Below are 19,602 nucleotides of genomic sequence, written 5' to 3' on the forward strand. Positions count from 1 at the left end.
AAAGACATGTATACACTAAAAGCACAAGTCGCTTTGGATAAAAGCGTCTGTCAAATGCATAAATGTAAATGAACTGTGTTTGTTTTGATTAATTAATCAAAACAACCCAGCTGAAGTTTGATTGATATGACTTAGAATGCACAATAAAAAAACATGATTTTTTTATAAACCGAGTTATCGGTTTTTGCAAATGAACTTTTCAAATATTTATCACATTTTTACATTTTCTTAAGAAAAATCTTTGTTTGTCGAAATCACTGAACGAAATGATGTGCAATAGTGATACTTGCTAAAACTATCAAGGAGCATGAAAGCACACATGAAATGTACAACCATTTCAAGATATTGTAGCTTGTGAAAAGTTGGTTTGTGGATGCCCAGAAGCATCAAAGTACAACATCAAAGCTGACTGAACAGTGATTGAACAATGATGGCTCTCATCACTTTATCCTTTATGACATGCCTCATTCAAGTAATCGTGTAAACTTTTTTTGCGCTTTGTGGTTGATTCTATCACAGAGCTCTTACGGCAATTTCATCATCCAGATTGTATGTTGCTCATACTCTGTCAATTCGAAGCAGGTCTTGGTTTAATCTTTAAACACTAACATCATTCTTACCACAAACAAAGAAAACAATTGAAATAAATGAAAACACGGCTGTTTTTTCCATTTAAAAAACAATCAAAACTTGTAATAAAAAGTCACAATAATCATCGATAATCATACAGTAAAAAAGTGTCAAGAAAAGAACATCTGTTGTCTTCGCAATAAATATACATCTTAAATAGCTCTGCAGTACCTGAGGACAAATGAACACCTTTTTTTCAAGGAGGCACAGCACCAAGGTGTCGAGTCAGCCCTCTTCTCTATGAGACTCTCCGTGGAGTTCTGCAAGGGTGGTCAACATAGTCTAACAGAGTTTTCATAGTGCAAACAAGTGTGTTTAGATGCTGGTGAAATGCACCCTCAGTGTTGTGGGTGTCCATGTGTCAGTGTTCATAGAAGGTCTGTGGTAATCTTGGAAGAGGTCTACAATGCAAAAGTACAGATTAGTTTTGAGTTCAAATAAATAATTTGCCGGAAAATGTATGATTTTTATGGGACTGACCTGTTTGGCAGTGGTAATGAAGGGGGTGGTCTTGGTACTGTTGGAACTGGGATGGGTAGAGGTCCAGGGACCGGTATCCGAACTCCCATTCTGGAAATGCTTCGGTTCACTCCGTGACCTCTGAGCAAGGGGTCTGCAGGAAGTGGCTTTTGTGGGGGATTGGGTTTATCGGGGTCCTGTGCATGCAAACATACAAGATTGTACAGAAAAAACATTGATACACCAAATGATGCGAAAAAATCTCTTGAATCTCACTGAAATAGCGCCAACGTCCCACTGCCACTAGATGGCGGTGCCATCACACCCTCTACACGATTACGACACAAAAACTGCTGCAGTTCCAATCGCCATCACCCAATTCATCATACCTGTTCCGACTCAATCGGCATATGTTACCAATTTACTTTCACAATGAGGTCACGGCGTACAGCTGATTCGTTTTTCACAGCTTTCCAGTCTCCATTTGTGTACAACCAGAAAAACTTGTCAAATCCACACAGCGCTGCAAAAATCATTCTTTCTCGAGTGAGTTGATGCCATCAATTTCAGGCTTCCATTAATTCTTTGTTTTTGGAGGCTTTTCTGAAATACTTGCCATTTGATTTCTTTTTTCACCTTTAAACCTCGCACCCTTTGTTCCACGTCTTTTCAGTTTCTGAGCGTTATATTGAAGTGATTTGCTCCTGTGTAAAACGTCACTCAAAAGAAAGCAATGTCATTACGGCAGTACAAGACCTTTTAATCGCGAGGGCAAGGTGGTGAGCCGTGAGGCCAATTTGCGAGAACACCTAAAAGGTGAAGATGTTTCGCGGCTTTCAGAGCAGATGTGAACTCAGTGGGGTAGAAAAAGGCACTCGGTGCGCTAAGCACAGCACGCTGATTTTCTATGTAAAAGGCTTCAATAATGCCAATGCTTTCCATGAGGTCAGCATACAAAGAAAGCTTTAATGAGGTCATCATCTGTATTGTGTGGCACAGCTATTTGAGCTCTGAAAGGAAAGGCTTAATGAAACACTATTGTTGAGAAGCAAAAACTGTACAAGAATGAATTACATATTTGGGCTGAAAGGACATTAAATGTGTTTTGTGATTAAAGAAATTTGCTGGGATTAATAGGTGTTAAACTATCGTCAGCGACTGTGGCTTAATGGCAAAATAGTTTCAGTCAAAAATCATGCACTTCTGTAGGTCCTTGGTGCGGTAAGTTACTGAGAATTTAAAAAGGAATGTGAAGCGAAGCCTGCATTTTCATAGAGCACTTAGGTGTAAAGTTATTCTTTTAATAGTGGGACTAGTGTTGTGTACTTTTGGTTCTGGGCCTTTCCGTGCAAATGTCAATCATTCCCACAGCGGCGCTCATCATCTAAACCACATACCTTCACACATCTCACAGGACAGCTCTCTAATCACATCTTTGTCCTCCGTATCACTTTCCCTCAGTCGCCCATGTTTTCTGTCCCGTTGTTATATTTCCTTCCTTTGTCTTTGTTTTATCTTTAACTGGTTCTGTCTTCATATGGAAAATTCATGTGATTTATACAGCGGTGGAAAGTGTAACGTGCTTGCTAATGTTATCTTATCTCAGTCCTTTAGGTTTTTGCATCTGCTGTTGGATTTAAGAGCTATGAAATGGATCTCGTGTAACCCAGCACTAGCAGAGCTAAAACCTCCATGACCCTTTAGCCAAACTCTTTCTGTCTGACAATACTGAATTAAACTGTATTTGTGGTTGCTTATATCATGTTATAACTAGTGAAAGTAAGATCAAACAAAAAGCAGAAATTGTCTTTCATTTGAATAAAGTTTGACCTGCTTGCAACTAGACAACCGCTTTGTAGCTCGACTTATTGTCGCTTCTAACTGACTGGGTATTCCAGTATGAATCGCATGTACAGTAAAAGCGGGTAATCTGTAGCTGATGGCACTCACCTGGCGATTTGTGTAGGGCAGCTGGCGTGGGAGTGTGTGAAAGCCTGTCGTTCTGCCAGAGGAATGCGAGTTTGCGAGCAGATTCCTGTGAGGTGGGACGGCGGGCAGAGACTGGAGGCCCGTTGCCATGCCGACACCCAGTGTGATGGGCATGGGGTGGCTGATATGGACAGGCTGGCACCGGGAAGGGAATTCGTGTAGCCGACGTAAAATGTGGAAGTTGTGTGGAGGGAGGAGAGGTTCGGTGCTGGGGTGAGATGACTGTGGAGAGACAGACAGCTTACAAAGAGAAAACAATTCAGCATGAGCTCACTGGGATCCTCAATTCTGATTGGTTAATCTTGATATTTTGTGGGCAAAATTTGTTTTATAATGATCTCTAAACCATGTAATTGACCAAGTTTTTAATATCCCTGCTGAAAAACCCCCACAATAGAAACGCAATAGTAACCATCACAGAAATTCTAATGGTTTCCATTAAGATGCGATTAGCTTTTGCAAAAATGAAAATTCTGTCATCATTTACTCACCCTCTAGTCATTTTCAACCCGTTTCATTTTCTTCCGCAAAACACAAAAGGAGATATTTTGAACCCAAGCAGCACCCATTGACTTGCACTGGTTTTGTGTCCAACCAATAGAAGTGAATGGGCGCCGGCACTCTTTGGTTACCAACTTTCTTCAAAATATCTTCTTTTGTGTTCTGCGGAAGACCATCACAAAATTTCTTTTTGTAGTGCGTTTTGGGCATTATTCCAATAGGATTAATCTGCCAGATAACACTTCACTAACAGAATCCATCACATACCAGTAGACACAATTGGGGTTACAATACAATTTCCATTTTAACCATTAAATCCATTCCATTTTCTATCGTGTATTGGGTGCAAAAAGATAATTTTATCTCTATCTGTTAAAATAAAGCGGTTTAAAACACGACAGATACAATTTGTAACACATGCTCTCTCTCTTTCTATTACTGTCTGTCTCTGACTGATAGGACCCAAAGAACCTTGTTAGACTATGGCAGACAATATCGATAAGCTTGTATTCGGTGAACGTACAAAGAAGTTATCTAACTTCCAATCTCCAGCACCTTTTGAGGAATCAGTTTGTGTCTCCTGCTACATACAATCCAATACTGATCTAGATACCGTTTTCACAAAGGCATTCATACATTACAGCTGTCTGGTATGGCACCCACACAAATGAAGACACACTCAAACATGTCGGCCTAACAAAAAGCTGTGCGTTGCTCGAACAAACGGCCAGATCAAGCAATCGGTCAACGATTTGCCATTTGAACACACCTCAATGGCAAGTGTCCAATCAGAGAGCAGTTTAATCTCCTTCGAAGCATACAAAAGTGTCTCTTCCCAACAGAACCATTTCAATAGCGCCATTGTTTTCCACTCAATGCATCACACTGAATTAAAACAAAAAACGCTTTGAAATGCATGTCTGAGGTTTTGGATGACAATACAGAATATCATTAATATTCTTTGAGGCACAATGTGGGACTACAAATCAATTACGCACCTCGGTGTCATTCTGTCCAAACAGAAAGCCAGGGATGAATTAGCTCGGACAGGCTCATGCTGTGAGTCATCATATGAGCTCCTTGCTGGTGAAGGCAACATTTGGGCTACTGATTTATGAAATCGGAGATCTAATAGAATTTTGCAATTTCTTGTAAATAGGGCTGTAAAAACTTGTTCTGACAACCGTTTGATTACGGTCTTGAGCTAAATTATGCAAGACCTTATAAAAAAGTTTGGAGACCATTTGGTATGACTTAATGTGTTTTTTTGGTACATTTTTTAATTACTTTTTTAAATATCCTTGTAACAAATGTAACAGGGTGTTTGAATTTAAGATTTTTTGCAACTAAAAACATAAAATTGCATTTAGATAAAAGCTACAGTATTACAATCCTGTAACTGACGCATTGCACTTTCATTGACAGATGGTTCCCTGATGCAATCGTACAACCCTATTTGTCAAGCGCAAGCGTGGGATTTTGTGTGCAAGTGTATGTGATGATAACAGTCCCCGAGGTACTATAGATACTTTACTAGTATTAGGTACTAATGGATCATGTACAAAAGTCCACTTACATTGTCACTCCTGGGGTGTAGAGGTAATGAGAGGGGCTTGTGCTGAGGTGAGACCTTGAAGACCGATTGAGTTTGTGGCGGGATGGCTGCTCGCTTCCGCCCAACTGATCTGTAAAATGATTTCAATTAAATGAAAGTTATATGGCGAATCATTGGAGCAGACAACATTGAAACTGATGAATGCATATATTTGGGTCAATGACAAAATAAGCTTCTAAAAACCATATTTTAAAAACTCCTTTCAATACAATGTTTTTGTCAAAGTTTTGTTCGATGAATAACATTTCAATACATGTACAGTAAATGCATTTTACACAGTCTTCTTAAGCCAGAAGGATCACTCGAGGTCCTCTGAATGATGCGGTAATATGTTTACTGTTACTACTTCTACTTCACTTCTTAATAAAAGGTTGTACCAACCTGATATTTAAGAACATCCAAATTGTTGGACAAATGTTTTTTAATGATCTCATCATCTTTAAAACTGCTAATACTTGTGAAATTTGTTTATATGAAAGGTTTCGAATATAAAACAATGCCGTAGTGTCTTATTTTGAACTTTAATAGATGTCTTAATCTGTTCATTTGTACGAACAAGTAGCACCGCCTGCCATTTGACCAAAATCATACCAAAAGATGAATGAATATATTTATTATTAAAAATACAAAAAAATTATTTGTTTTATAGACTAAAGTGGCACATGTTATAAATGTAGCAAGTTACCCCGGACACAAAAATAGGCATGTCATGTCACTGACCCGTCTATGTTTCATCAGGGCCCTTTAAAAATGGCCCGAAGATAACTTCCGGTCTATGTTTGCTTATAACAATTTATTTTATATTCATTTTAATTTATATGAATATTTTATTGTACAAGTATATTAAGAGTACCAAATTAAATTAAAACTACTCAACAGTTATTGATTCTTTGCGGAGATCTACCAGAAGTTAAGTTTGGGCCACATAAAGTTTGCTTATGTTGTTGTTGCTGCTGAAACCATCTGTACCTGCTGGTTGGAGACTATTGTTATATCTTTGCTTACTGACCTTGCCTGTATAGACCTTATAGATCTAAACATATTATACAAGTATATCAAAACTTTCATCTCTGTCGTCATGGCGACATACTGTAGTTTGATCTGCACAGGCTCTACCAGAGTTACTGCCATAAATGCTTTGACGAAACATGCAAGTATATAATATAATATGACAAAATGTTCATATTTTGTGTAATCTGTCATTTTAAGCTTCAGAATTGTTGCAAAAAATATATATTTTATGTATTGTAAATAAATATGTGCACACCTGCAAAAGTCTGCTGTACCCGATACACTATTTTACAGGTACAAACTTTAAAGACCTGTAGTTTTAAAAGAACAAGTAGAATCCTTGGACTCATCCTTGGATGAAAAAAGAGTCCTGAATCATCCTGGATTTTTGGAAAAAGCTGCAGTGACAGTACCTGAGCTTTTGAAGCGCACTCTTTTTATTGATGCAGAACATCTGAAGCAAAGCCTTCCTCCTCAGGCACACGATCAGCCCCGTCGACAGCAAGCAGACGAGGGTGACCAGCGCGCCCACGACCACGGCGCTGCCGTCAGCTGTTGTCACATATGACAGCACGCACATTAATACACACACTCGCACATCTGTTGTACAGCACGGCACAAGAACAGCACAGAGAGAAGAAAGACAGGAAGTCAAAGTCAGGTTAGCAAGAAAAGTCTCAGAAGGCGTTGATCGACATCCCCCTGTGTCTAAAGCTGCATTGCAGGTAGGGTAAGACAATTTTACAAGCTTTTCTCAAAATTCTTGAGTGCCCGCCGAATGAACAAGACGGCGCCTCAGACTTCCAACAGTAAATCAATGATGTGTTCTGTCAATGCCACAGAAAAATCGTTTAATGGGTTTTGTAAGTACATTGTACTTCTGGGTTGTGTTCTACCTGCGGTGCGGTTGTCACAGAGGGGATGAAAGAAGTGGTTAGACCTAGTGCACACTTTCTGCAGTACATACTGAAAATCTACATGCATCATCATCAGTGTTGGGTAAGTTACTCTGAAAAAGTAATAAATTACTAGTTACTAATTACATATTCAATCGTGTAATTAGATTACTGTACAAATTACTCTCTCCAAAAAGTATTTAGTTACTTATTACTAATTACTTTCTATATCCTATATCAACCTTGATTAGTTAAGAGATTGAAGGATAGACATGAAACAGCTTATTTCAGTCATTCAAATAAATAATATTAAACTACAAAAAGTAGTATTATTAACTGACCAAAGTATTACAAATGTGAGAATTATACATTAAAGCAAGGATTTTAAAGTTAGACTTTGAATTTTGATGTCAATTCCACTATTGCACACACATATTACACAAAGTATTTAGTTTAATTACATCAGAAGTAACTGTAATTAAATTACAGAACAAATAAGAGTAATCCCTGACTTTACTTTTTCAAGGGAAAAGTAATTAAATTACAGTAACTAATTACTTAGTAACTAGTTACACCCAACACTGATCATCATGAAACCGAGCGTAAAAGTGAAGTACTAAAATGTGAATCATGCTGTGTTAGTACTGTGAAACCGCTCGGGTGGATGGTTCAAAAGCACTGGTGTCAATCACTGTACCTGCTAGCCTCATTGGTCCACTGTCAACGCTGCCGCCAAACCCGGCACTGTCACAGAATGGAGGTGCCCAATGAGCTTCACAATGGCAGTTCTTCTTGTTGTTGCATTCCTGTAAACATGAAGCAAATGTAGTCAAACACAGACATTACTAACCAAACATCCTGCTGCTCAATGCTGAAGATGTTCATTGGTGTGAAATTCCTTCATATGGACTATTATTGTGTTTTTATTTCATAATTGGACTGCAACAGTTTCCATTTCCAAACCTTCAATCTAGTGCATTTACATTTTCTATCAGGGGATAAGTCAAGGGTCGCCGCATACCTTGATTTATGTCGCTCGATCCGAAAATGATGTGTCTGTTTTTCTATATAAAAATACATTTTCCATTATAAAATGAGACTTCAATTTTTTTAGCCACTGCAGTGATGTTAAGGTTGGTCTGAAAAGACACAATCAAACACACTGACGCTCCGATCACACGGGCGTTAACGCTTGACGGAGGGCGTGTCTGAAGCGTGGCCGACGCGATCGTCATAGTGACAACAGCCAGTTAAATTGTTCTCCGGTCTTGCATGAACGCAATTGGCTAGTGCCTGCACTAGGTTATTTGCATAAGGTGATCTGATTGGCTGACGCCTGCGTTGCGGCTTGAAAAGTTGAGAAATGTTCAACTTCTTGCCGCAAGCAACGCCAGTGAAGCGACGCTGACCGACCCACAATTCAGTTCGGCAACGCATGACGTCACCCATTCAAAGTAAATGAGAAGCGTTGACACTGACGCTCCGTGTGAATCCAGCGTTACAACCTCAAAGTACGCCGCATGCAGATACAGCATTTCGGATCTCAAAACTCTAATGAACGATGATCAATTTGTGTTGCAGCACGATATCAATGTGGAAATAAACCTTGGCCACATGAGTTCTCAGATGTTTTCGAATCATGTAATTGCACAGCCTACAGACAGAAGCGAAGGATTCATAATAAAACATTCATCACCAATGCTTTAGCTGACACCCGTTCCCAATTTAGGAAGCGTAACAAGAGGAAAGAAATAAAACATTACACGCTCATGCGCGTGCCCTGCGGGGCTGACAGAAGGTGCGGAAGGCTGTTAGCGTTCGCATTCCCGCGCTTCGTTGGTAAATGCGAATGCGCATTTGAGCCAGAAGATGATGAATGACATTTTGAATGGAATGCAAATGAATTAAATATGACTGCCAGAACTTTATTGGGGCGACAGAGATTGATAGTACAGCAGCTACAAGTCACCCAGCATGCGGGAGGCGATTTGACCGAGGTTTGATTAAATATGTATATAATGCATCAAGCATCTATGCAAAAGTCATGAGACTCATTTAGAATGAAATTCTTTGCCCCTTTTTAAACTATATGCTTTGAAAGATAAGTTGTACAAATCAGTTCTGTACAATTATAAACGGCTACACTGTAATGAAAGGAATGTTTTTGTGGGCGGGGCTTAAAGTAGAGATGAATCATTTGTGCAGCTATGTTGCCTAATGTTTGAAGTTGTACCTGAAGTTATAACAATTTTATAGATAAAAAAAGTGTAAAAATTAACCCTATTTTAGCACACTTTTCCAAAGCTAAAATTACTGTAACACATGTTTGGTCTATCAGTGTAACCACCTCCAGGTTTGCGTACATTTAAATATATATAATAAAATATAATAAAACAGTCCTCCATTAATCATTCATAACATGCAATGCATGCTCTTCCAATCAGAATCTGTTTTTCCTAGACAGGCAATGATCTTACCCCTCTTCCGTTACACTTGCTCGAGCACTTGTGCACTCCAAACACACTGACGTTCTGACACTGTCTGTTCAAACAGATCTATGATGAGAGAGAGAAACAAAGAGACCAGTAAAATAAAATACATATTCAGATAAAAAATTGTAATGTAAATAATACTCTTCATTCTTTTAATCTTTTTATCTCTACTTATTCTTTTTTAATCTCTTGTATTCTTTTAATCTTTATTCTCATACCATGCCATCAGCACACTTAGTCCCAGCCAACACCAGTCCCGGATCAGGCATATCATCACCCAGATACACGTGCGTTCCGCGGCACAGAATACGCCCACCCCCCTGTAGAGGGATGTTTGTCTCTATGGAAACAGCATTGGTCCCAATCACTGGCCTGGTGGCACCCCCCTGGCACTGAATTTTCCCACATCTTGCATCCCTGTTTCAATCACACAATAAAATGAGTGAGCAGCGAAAAAAAGTGCTAAATGTGATAAAATGACTGAAGCTTTGTATGATTTGGCGAAAAAGGAGATCTTGTTGTCTTGAGGTAATCTCCCCTTTCACAACCTCTCAGGCGTGTGAAGAGCGCAGAGTTTAATTAATTGTGACAGGAGATTACAGGCAAACCCACGGGCTGCCACAGTGGCTGAATGATAATGTCACAGGCTTCGCAGAAATGAATAAAATGACATTCATTACAAGATTTTTGATAGGGCATCCCGTAATAATTAGACGCCGTGTGACGTGAATGAGTCTAGGCAAGCTCAACCAACAATCATTTCCCATCATGATTCTTTATAAACAGTTTTTGTTTCAGAAAAGTGTTGCGCATGGACTACATATTCTGAATTTTAGGCTTTTGCCACTGGTTTTTAATTTCAGTTTTTAGTGTTTTATTGGAAATTATATGCATACATAATTATGATTTTGTATTGAAAAATACAGTATATATACAGTACTAAAAGGTAAAAGAAAAATCAACAGTAAAATCAACTCAAATGGCGTAAACAAACAGTATCAATAAACAAATTAAATCACACTTAGCAACAACAACAAAAAACAGCTGTAGTGTATAAAAAGACATTCAGCCAATACTTCATGTGAAATGTACGTTTACTACAATAGACGTGGACTAGCATGCACAAATGCTGACAGTACCTTGCTTCACACTTAGCGAATGAGCCTTTGGAGTCTTTCCCACAATTCCCATAGGGGTCCCCTGCAGAGTTTACCTTTTCAAAACAGATCCCCGGGGCGGGTTTTGCTCCTAGAAAGAGGGAGGATCAAAATAAATACAGAGGTAGTGTATACGCCGCCAGAGATGGAAATATGACAATATTTCCATCTCGTTTCAGGTTGTGTAGAAACTAAAAACACATGAAAAATGCTAACATGTCACGCTGTGCCCTAAATCCATCTGTATGGGGGAACGATCAGACATATGGAATATATAACAGCAATCACTGTGAGCTTTCATAGTACCATTCAAGCTGGCTGTCTGAATGCATGTAGACTTCAACAGGAAGTTGCTACATATGGAATTCCAGTGTCAAAAATGTATGATTAATGAAGCACGTCTATATAACCGTACAATCTATCAATACTTCTGGTGTTTTTGTGCATGATTTATCAGTACAAACCAGAAAAAACACACAATCTTTCATCAAAATGTAATAACTTCCTCCGCCTTGTCGATGACATTCTGTTTTGCGTGACGTCACTAATGCTGCTTCAAATTCAACCAGCATGTTTTTTATAAGAAATATATTCCTGCATTCAAGTCGGGCTCCATTTTTACACTGATTCAAATCATTAAATACGTCCTCATTCACATTCCTGTCACATTATGCAAATAAACTGGGCTGCGAAACACATGTTGACATTCAGCCTGTTGCGGTACCAACCTGGTCCCCAGAGAGTAATGCACTGTTGCTCGTGAGTCTGACAGATGCCATTGTAACAGTAACCATCTATACTGTGGCACGTGTGCCCGTCGTGCAGGTAGACATTAGCGGGGCAGTGAGGGTTGGTACCGGTGCAGAATTCGGGTAAGTCACAGGAGTTACTGGCATCTCTACAAGGAGTCCCTGCTGGTTTTAACTGCACATACACAAATACATAAAATAACAAAAAGGTTTCGCATAAGAAAAAGAGAGTGAACTCAAAGTGCAAGGGGTCACGTAAGGGTGACTTAAAATAAACTAAACAGACCTATATAGAGGATGTTCTGTTGTACATATACCTGTACTACACTATTATTCCTGTACCATTATATTACTATACTTTCAGTTAAAGATGTACAAAGTTCAAAAGCACTGTGGTAGTACTGCAGCTACGTGGCCAGACAAGCCCTTTTGCTTTGAAGAGCATTGTTCTACATGTAGCCCTGTTCTGGGGTCCGTCCCCGAGGTACCGGAGCAGAGCAAAGGGCTCTGGATTGTCTTCTGTCGCCAGTCAGTAAGTGAACTGAGCACTGATTTATGTGTCTGGAGGCCCGAGAGGAAAGTGAGTGTCTATGTTTGGAGTGCAAACGCTGGTTCATGTTGCACTTACTAATGGCGCAATGAAAATGTGATTTCCACGCCTTTCTTTTGCACACGTAGAAAGAGAGAGAGAGAGAGAGAGAGAATGCGGGAGAAGGAGGGATCTTGAAAAGTACCTGGCAGTCTTCACAGCACTGTCCGTGAGCACACACAGCATCTCCTTTGAGAGTACAGGTTGTGGCGTTACAGCAGGGGTTCATGCACTCCTGAAGAAAGACGAAAAGACAATGGCTTTAAACGGGATTGTATCAGAAAGCCAGTTTAGATTCTTTTTAATGGATTAATCATAAGTCAATCGTAACCAAGGTCATTTAAATGATTAAGTCTTAAAGGTACAGCTGCAAAATATGTTGTTTGATACTTAGTGCCAGAAATAAAGTGTAAATGAGTCATTTAAAGGGACAGTTCACCCAAAAATAAAAATTCTGTTGTCATTTACGCCTCGAGTTGTTTCAAATCTGTATATATGTTATGGTTCCATTGAACAAAAAAGAAGATATTTAGAAGAACGTTTGAACAGTTTTGGAGCACCGTTGACTACCATAGTAGGAAACGAAACTACTGTGGTAGTCAATGGTGCCCCAGAACTGCTTGGTTTCCCACATCCTCCAAATACTGGCTCTTCTTTAGTGTTTAACATAACAACAACATTTATACAGATTAACAACTTGAGGCTGAGTAAATGATGACAGAATGTTCATTTTTGGGTGAATTATCCCTTTAAGGCAAATTTATGAGTGTTTTTCTGCAATGAACCTCGACTAACATTGGTTTTGGTATAGGAAACCTTAACTAACATATGAGTAGACTTTAGGGAAACAAATAAAACAGCACAGGATATGACCCCTGTAATTTAAGATTAGACAACTAAGGGTAACAAAAAAAAAATAATGTAAAGTAAAAAAAAGACTGAAGCTTCTTCCAGAACGATCATTATGTTGGATATTAGTTCCAGGTGTGGGGGTTAGTAGGAAAATCCCCTCTGTCCACCAGTTCTTTGCATCCATGGAAACAAAAATATGTTTGGAAATGTTACTGTAGGTTCGTGTATGTTGACACGTCTGGTTTAAATTAATGCTTCATGCATTGTTCTGATTTAAAAAAATCACTCTGAATTTATGATACCAGTGAACTGAGCACGTACTGTATGTGTACGTGTAGAAGTCAGTGACATCATCAATGACCCTAAGTGGAAATGACAGGGATGTCCTAACACAATTGAAGGAAAGAAGACATTTATCTCAGAAGAGAAAGGAAGAGTTACAGAGAGAGAGAGAGAGAGAGAGAGAAAAGTCTGAAAAGTTTTAAAGTCTGAAAATAATTGGCAGTGATGTAGAAGAGCTTTGTTCATCTATAAAGGTAGTAAAGAAGCTCATTATGACCTCAAACCATAAACTTTCATTTTCTACGTCACACAATCATGTCTTTTGGGACTTTTCTTTTCCCTTCTTCTCCCCTTCATCCCCTTTTAACAAGGTCCTGGTATATACTGTAGTAGGAGAGGCGTTGAAGGTTTGGGTTGGGTTTGGTCGGTCTACTGCCCATAACTATTCCTCAGAGTCACAGAAATCTCTTTACAGACCTGCAGTTTTCTCCAAGCTTTACGTCAGCGACTTGTCAGATGATGATGGGCGGGGCTTCTCTTATCCTTCTACCAAACACTCAGATCTTGCTTCTTAGTTTCCTCTCCTGCTCTTTACCCTGTGTTGTCTCTTCCTGTCTCGTACCCCTGGTGAGATCATTGGAGCTCACAGGCCAGGGTGCCTCTCCAAAACACGAACTTTCCTACACTTAAGATTTTTAGCCAAAGCTGTTCTCATAATACCAGTTTTGGGTAATTACTACCTTAAAGTAGCTACGCTGTTAACATATGTATGATTTAACTACAGAAAACGTGCTCTACTACAACGCTTTCTCTCTGGTCAGAAGTAAATAAGTTCATTCATGGTTCATCTCACTGAACCGGTTGCAGGAATGACACAATGACTTTTTAAGCCCTTGTACTTTACATCTTTTGAAGTGAAATCTTCATTGTATTTATCTAAGAACAAAGAAGAAACAGGACAGCAGACTAGATTCCAACCTGGGTCTTCATAAGCTAAGAGTGCCTTTATGTCACTTTTTGTGCCAAAGCTTAAATGGAACTGCCAACATTTAATTAAAACGGATTCAAAATGAAAATGAAATCAAATGTAATTAAATCCTGACAAGGTCGGTATTTTGCAGATCACAATGCATTATCACTTCTTGCAAAAAGAAGTTGCACTTCTTGCAACTTCTTGCTTAGTTCGATTGACAGCATGATGCAGTTGTTTCCCTAAGCACCGGTGGGCCACTGCACTGCATGAGCAGACTGGGGGAACCGGAACGCAAGGGGGTGTGTGGTGCGCTGCTCTTGAGAGAAAATATCCAGGGTCACTTTTTAGTCCTGCCCTCTCACATAGACAGCACTCAGTAGCATCTGCTGCTTCCACGTGTAGTGTGAATGTTGTAACCTGTTCTAACAATACGTTTCCTTTTCTATGATTTCTGTTAGAGAAAAAGCAGGCGCTGATAACGCGCTGGTTACACGTGAACAACATGTCTATCCTCTTCTCCATTGCTCATCTAACATACCTCTGAACATGACGTACAAGGAACTAGCCAATCAGAGAGCTTGTTACATCTCTCTCGCCAAAGCTAATTTGCATTGTTTAACCTCGTTTCACCAATGCAAAGGACCCAAAGTGTCCGGGAAATGCTAAATGGAGAGGCTAAAAGGAAAAGCTAAATGACTAAGCTAATCGAATAGCAAATCGGAAAAGGAAAGGCAGCGTGGAAATGGAAATTCAAATGGTAAAAGAAATCGCCTTTTAAATGACTGATTAAAGTAGTTTAATTTGTAAATCCAATTATGTATTCCTCTTTTTAAATCGCATTTTCAAATACATTTTGAAATTCCACTATTTATTTAGGAATTCATTAATGCACTTTAAAACGATGTACTTATCGAGTGTTTTATGTTGTTTTTTTAATTCCCTTTTTAATTTGAAGTATTTATTGATGGATTAATATTTCTTTTATTCATTATTTTTATAATCACGCTTTTTATTGCCCATTAAAACGTTAAATAATGAATGACTTTATCAATTTGCCTATTTATATTTGGATAAATAAATGAAGTTGTAAAAATGTATTAATACCTATTTTTATTGTAGAATTACTTATTAAACTATGAAATGCTTTATTACTTTACACATGACTCTTGCGGTCCTCCATACATTCCCACCAGACGCGGATGAAGCATTAAGCGCGAGTGAATTACATGTTAAGTCAATGCAAAGACGCGATAGGACATCCTGCGGTGCGATTCGCGCGAATGAGGCGTTTGACGCGCGAAATGCGCGAGTTGAAAAATCTGAACTTTGGCGAAGATTCGCGCCGCGTTAACCAATCAGGAGCTTGCTCTAGTAATGACGTGCAGCGTCTGTGCACGAAGGCAGCTCAGAGAAACAGATAAGCAGCCCAACTGAAGTCTATTTGAATTATAAACAGAGAGCGTCTTTGCAATAACTAATCACATATTTAAAAACTACTACTAATTTCTCGCTAGAAATGCAATCAGAAGTTGTTGAAAGTGAAAATGAAACTTACATTTATACAAAACTATGCTCCAACAGGGGGTTTTGGCCGCCATTTTATTTTTTCGAGCTTGCGTCTGTTGTGAATTTCACGCGCGAATGAAGCGCGTAAACTCAAAATATTCAAGCGTCCAACTATGCGCGAATAGCGCAATTTACTCGCGCAAAAGGCGTTTGGTGGGAACAGAACATTCGACTGCACAAATAAAGCAGCGAAAATGAAATTGCATTTGAAACAATTCTTTTACCAAAAACTGGAACTGGATTCAGAATGAATTGAGATGAATCCTGAAAGCTATAAGCAAGCAGCGGTCTACTTTGTTGTGGCGTGCAGAGATTTTTGATGTGTGTTGGTCTTTCATACCTCCGACTCTCCACAGTCACACTCCTCTCCTTCCTCTATGTATCCATTTCCACATTTCTGTCCCCCGTAGAGCATTTTTACTTCAGGCATATTATACAAACACATCCCCACTCCCTTCTCCAGACTTGCCACCAGATCCTTTTTACTACAGGTGCTGAACACCGTGGGGAACGGGTACCTGTTAAAAAGAGGGAAGATTATTAAGACAATTAATTCAACACTTTGGCATGTGCATCATCAACACACAACAACAAAACTGGCTACTGAAGTCAATAACAGGCTTTTCAAGTGAATGTGTTTCAAAGCAAACCATTTTGCACAAAGCAAAGCGGATTTTTGGGGAGCAAATTAGTAACAGCAAGCGAAACAATGCTAGAGAGATTATAGCCAAACATAGAGCATAATGGACGACCCCACTGACCCAACCAAGCCGAAAGTCATGAGAATTAAAATTCCAAGAGACGACAATGACATTACTTCCACAAAACAAAAGCAAATTAGCATATGACCTTCCGCTGTGGCATTAACATTCAAACGCTCTCTACGTGATAGAACGCTAAGCCGTCTAAGCATAAACCGTTATGGTGACAGCTCACATTTCATGTTCATTCATAAACTTCCGATACACGATTATAAACAACGGGTGCCAGGCATGACCTCAGACTTTGTTACAGCATCTGCGGTCAGACTGGAGCAGCATCCAGTCATATTCAAGCTTGACAGTCTTAGTCTGGAAGTGAGATGTTTGGAGATCTGAGAGGAGAGCTAACGCAACTCATTTGGGTCTATGCACTGCTCACTGGAGAATAGAATGGAAGATTCTTCACGGTCTGTTGCCGGTATCTTCGGTTCACTAACTCAACCCCCCCCCAAAAAAAGAAAACACACACACACATCTAGAACAACAAAGTGTGTATTTGCTATGCATTCATAAATATGCGAAACAACTGAATGTCCTTGAGTTTGTTATTCTGGGGAGAAGCAAGACTGAGGGTGCATGCGAAGATGGGATTAAAACATTAATAAACATAAGGTTTATGGGAGTGACGCTTGCTGCATGAACAATTATAGCATGTGGTCCCTTTAAGTAATTATACTTAAAAATTTCAGTATGACTACGCTACCACATTAGTAGACACCATATTTTAAACCTGGGAATTTTCTTTTAGAACCGTAAATAAACAAAGGACGCGCATTTAGAATTATTAAAGAGACAAGAGTTATATAAACTAAAAAATAAATATTCAAGATTTCACCCTTTTCTAGGTCACCTATCAAACACAGGCAAATTTTCAACAAAAGATCAGATTTTCTTTCATTAAAGCATGATGCTCTTTGGAACATTCTCAAATCTTACTGGAAAAACACGGATCATCAGGCAGATCATCATGGATCAAGTCAATAACTATATAGACCACAAACATGGAGTATCTAAATACGGATTATTCATTTAAAGGGATACTCCACCCAAAATGAAAATTCTGTCATCATCGACTCTAATTGTTCCAAACCTGCATAAATTTGTTTGTTCGGTTGAACACCAAGAAATATATTTTGAAGAATGCAAGCAATACTGGGGCATCATTGAATAACATGGTAGAAAAAAAGAATGGTAGTCAAAGGTGCATCAGAACGGTTTGCTTTCCTGAATTCCGTAAAATATCTTCCTTTGTGTTCAACAGAACAAAAAAAGAAACAATCCTTTTTTCTACTATGGTGGTCAATGACGTCCCATTACTTTCTGTGGCTAACATTCTTCCAAATCGTTCTTTGTGTTCGACCGAACAAAGAAATGTATACAGGTTTGGAGCCACTACAGGGTGAGTAATTCATGACAGAATTTGTATTTTTGGATGGAGTATCCCTTTAAGTAATCCAAATGTGAAATATAATCCAAAAGCCGCAAATATAGTACATTGAAAACGCACACTACATAGAAACAATAGCCAACAAAGACAATAGCAAACACTGTGAAGTATATACACAGACTAATCAGAGTAACAAGACACACCTGGACACAATTAGAGCCAGGTAACATAAAAAACTACAAGGACCATGGACAAGACTACAAAACATGACTTCAAAATAAAATACATTACAAGCAAAAAGAAAAGAACATGCAGACAATAAAGAAAAGGGTAAATAAAATCCTAATGCGAATCAAGAATGTATTAAAATGGGAAAAAAACAAAATAGAAGCATTTTATTGGTGATCTTTGAATCCCACTACAAGCCTACACATCCAATTCTTATTATTTTACACAACAACATTATCACAATATGTTGACTGGAGTAGAGTAGAGGCCATTTGACAGGCCTTTTAGAAACAGAATGGACCTACAAGTAAACAAGCATCTCATATATTTGACATTATTAAAAATTGTGCACTGTGATTAAGTAGGCGTGGCCTACCTGTAGTCTGAAGTTGAATAGAGAAATTACCGCTTTTGATTTCATATGTAATATTAAAGTATCTCACTCTGCTGAACACACATTAGATTAGCATGAATGTATGGTTGTCCCGAGCAGTCCAAACACCCAACAACGTCTTAACAAGTCATGCTTGTTTCAGCAGGGTGGTACTGTGTATACCAGGCAGATATGGTTAATGTTTCCCATCAAATGACACGATTCACTCACATCAAAAATGATTCTCAAAAGCACTGTGCAGAAATGACCGGCCACACGCACAGTCGCACACCACATCAATCTCGCTTTCATCCACCTTTGACCGAACGTCTTTGAAGAGTTCGCCGATGAACTCTAAAGCTTTTAACACCTCTGTTCTATCCACCCATCCTCGGTCCACCGGGACCTATCGCTTCTCCACCGCCCCTGTTCATCAAAACAACCTTACCACTCGTTTTCAGCGAGCACACGCGGGAGCACTGGCCTGAATCGAGCAGTCATGACTCAGAAGTGAGATGATTCTGTCACTGCCAGTAAAGCAAAATAAACTGTCTGCAGATGAAAGAGCGGAAAACGTGAGGGAAGGACGGAGGGTGGTGTGGGGAGGAGAAACTGTTTCCCAGGAACATCTGTGCTCCCGGGGGGTATGTGTCATCTTGTTTGGGGTTTTTGTGGTGGGAAGTGCCATGGAAATGGTGGGGGGTGTCTGCCCTGACTCTTGCAGGGGGGTTTTGGGTCTGTCCTCATGCTATAGTTTGTGTTCCCAATGCACCCTTGACCAACAACACCACTGCTGAAAATATTACTGCTCATGTCCGAATGCACTAAGGATCGACAGTGTTCCTTTCTTAATACAGTATAACAAAAACAACACGCATATTTATGAAAAAAATCTACTACTACTTGACGTCAGCAATAAGTCCTTTAGCCCCAAAAAGCATATTTTTTCCTCACAGATGTCAGATGTAACAGTATAGCCGCAAGCTAGGGCACAAAGAGGCTACGTGTGAGTTAAATGCCACCTTTAAAGGGATTAAAGCTAAAAGAGAGCAATCAGTAGGGGCGTCTGGAAGTAAAAATCATGACATTTGC

The 19,602-nt window shown here is 39.2% G+C and overlaps 1 protein-coding gene across 3 annotated transcripts in view; it reads right to left on the reverse strand.

Moving 5' to 3' along the window:
• Nucleotides 1–917: 917 nt before the first annotated feature.
• The window catches only part of adam12b (ADAM metallopeptidase domain 12b), a 138,377-nt gene continuing 119,692 nt past the window's right edge, over nucleotides 918–19,602 (reverse strand). The window contains exons 12-23 of one of the 3 annotated variants that reach the window (XM_057343704.1): nucleotides 16,102–16,279; nucleotides 12,234–12,323; nucleotides 11,479–11,674; nucleotides 10,733–10,841; nucleotides 9,812–10,010; nucleotides 9,579–9,656; nucleotides 7,799–7,907; nucleotides 6,619–6,757; nucleotides 5,156–5,264; nucleotides 3,040–3,318; nucleotides 1,111–1,286; nucleotides 918–1,031 (exon numbers count right to left, since the gene is read on the reverse strand). In XM_057343704.1, the coding sequence (XP_057199687.1) occupies nucleotides 992–1,031; nucleotides 1,111–1,286; nucleotides 3,040–3,318; nucleotides 5,156–5,264; nucleotides 6,619–6,757; nucleotides 7,799–7,907; nucleotides 9,579–9,656; nucleotides 9,812–10,010; nucleotides 10,733–10,841; nucleotides 11,479–11,674; nucleotides 12,234–12,323; nucleotides 16,102–16,279 (1,702 nt within the window). In that variant the 3' untranslated portion in view covers nucleotides 918–991. Of the gene's footprint in view, nucleotides 1,032–1,110; nucleotides 1,287–3,039; nucleotides 3,319–5,155; nucleotides 5,265–6,618; nucleotides 6,806–7,798; nucleotides 7,908–9,578; nucleotides 9,657–9,811; nucleotides 10,011–10,732; nucleotides 10,842–11,478; nucleotides 11,675–12,233; nucleotides 12,324–16,101; nucleotides 16,280–19,602 lie in introns of all 3 variants that reach the window. The other 2 variants (XM_057343702.1, XM_057343701.1) reach the window with 2 other exon arrangements.

Source organism: Triplophysa rosa, linkage group LG10, assembly GCF_024868665.1.
Source record: "Triplophysa rosa linkage group LG10, Trosa_1v2, whole genome shotgun sequence".
Lineage (NCBI taxonomy): Eukaryota > Metazoa > Chordata > Actinopteri > Cypriniformes > Nemacheilidae > Triplophysa > Triplophysa rosa.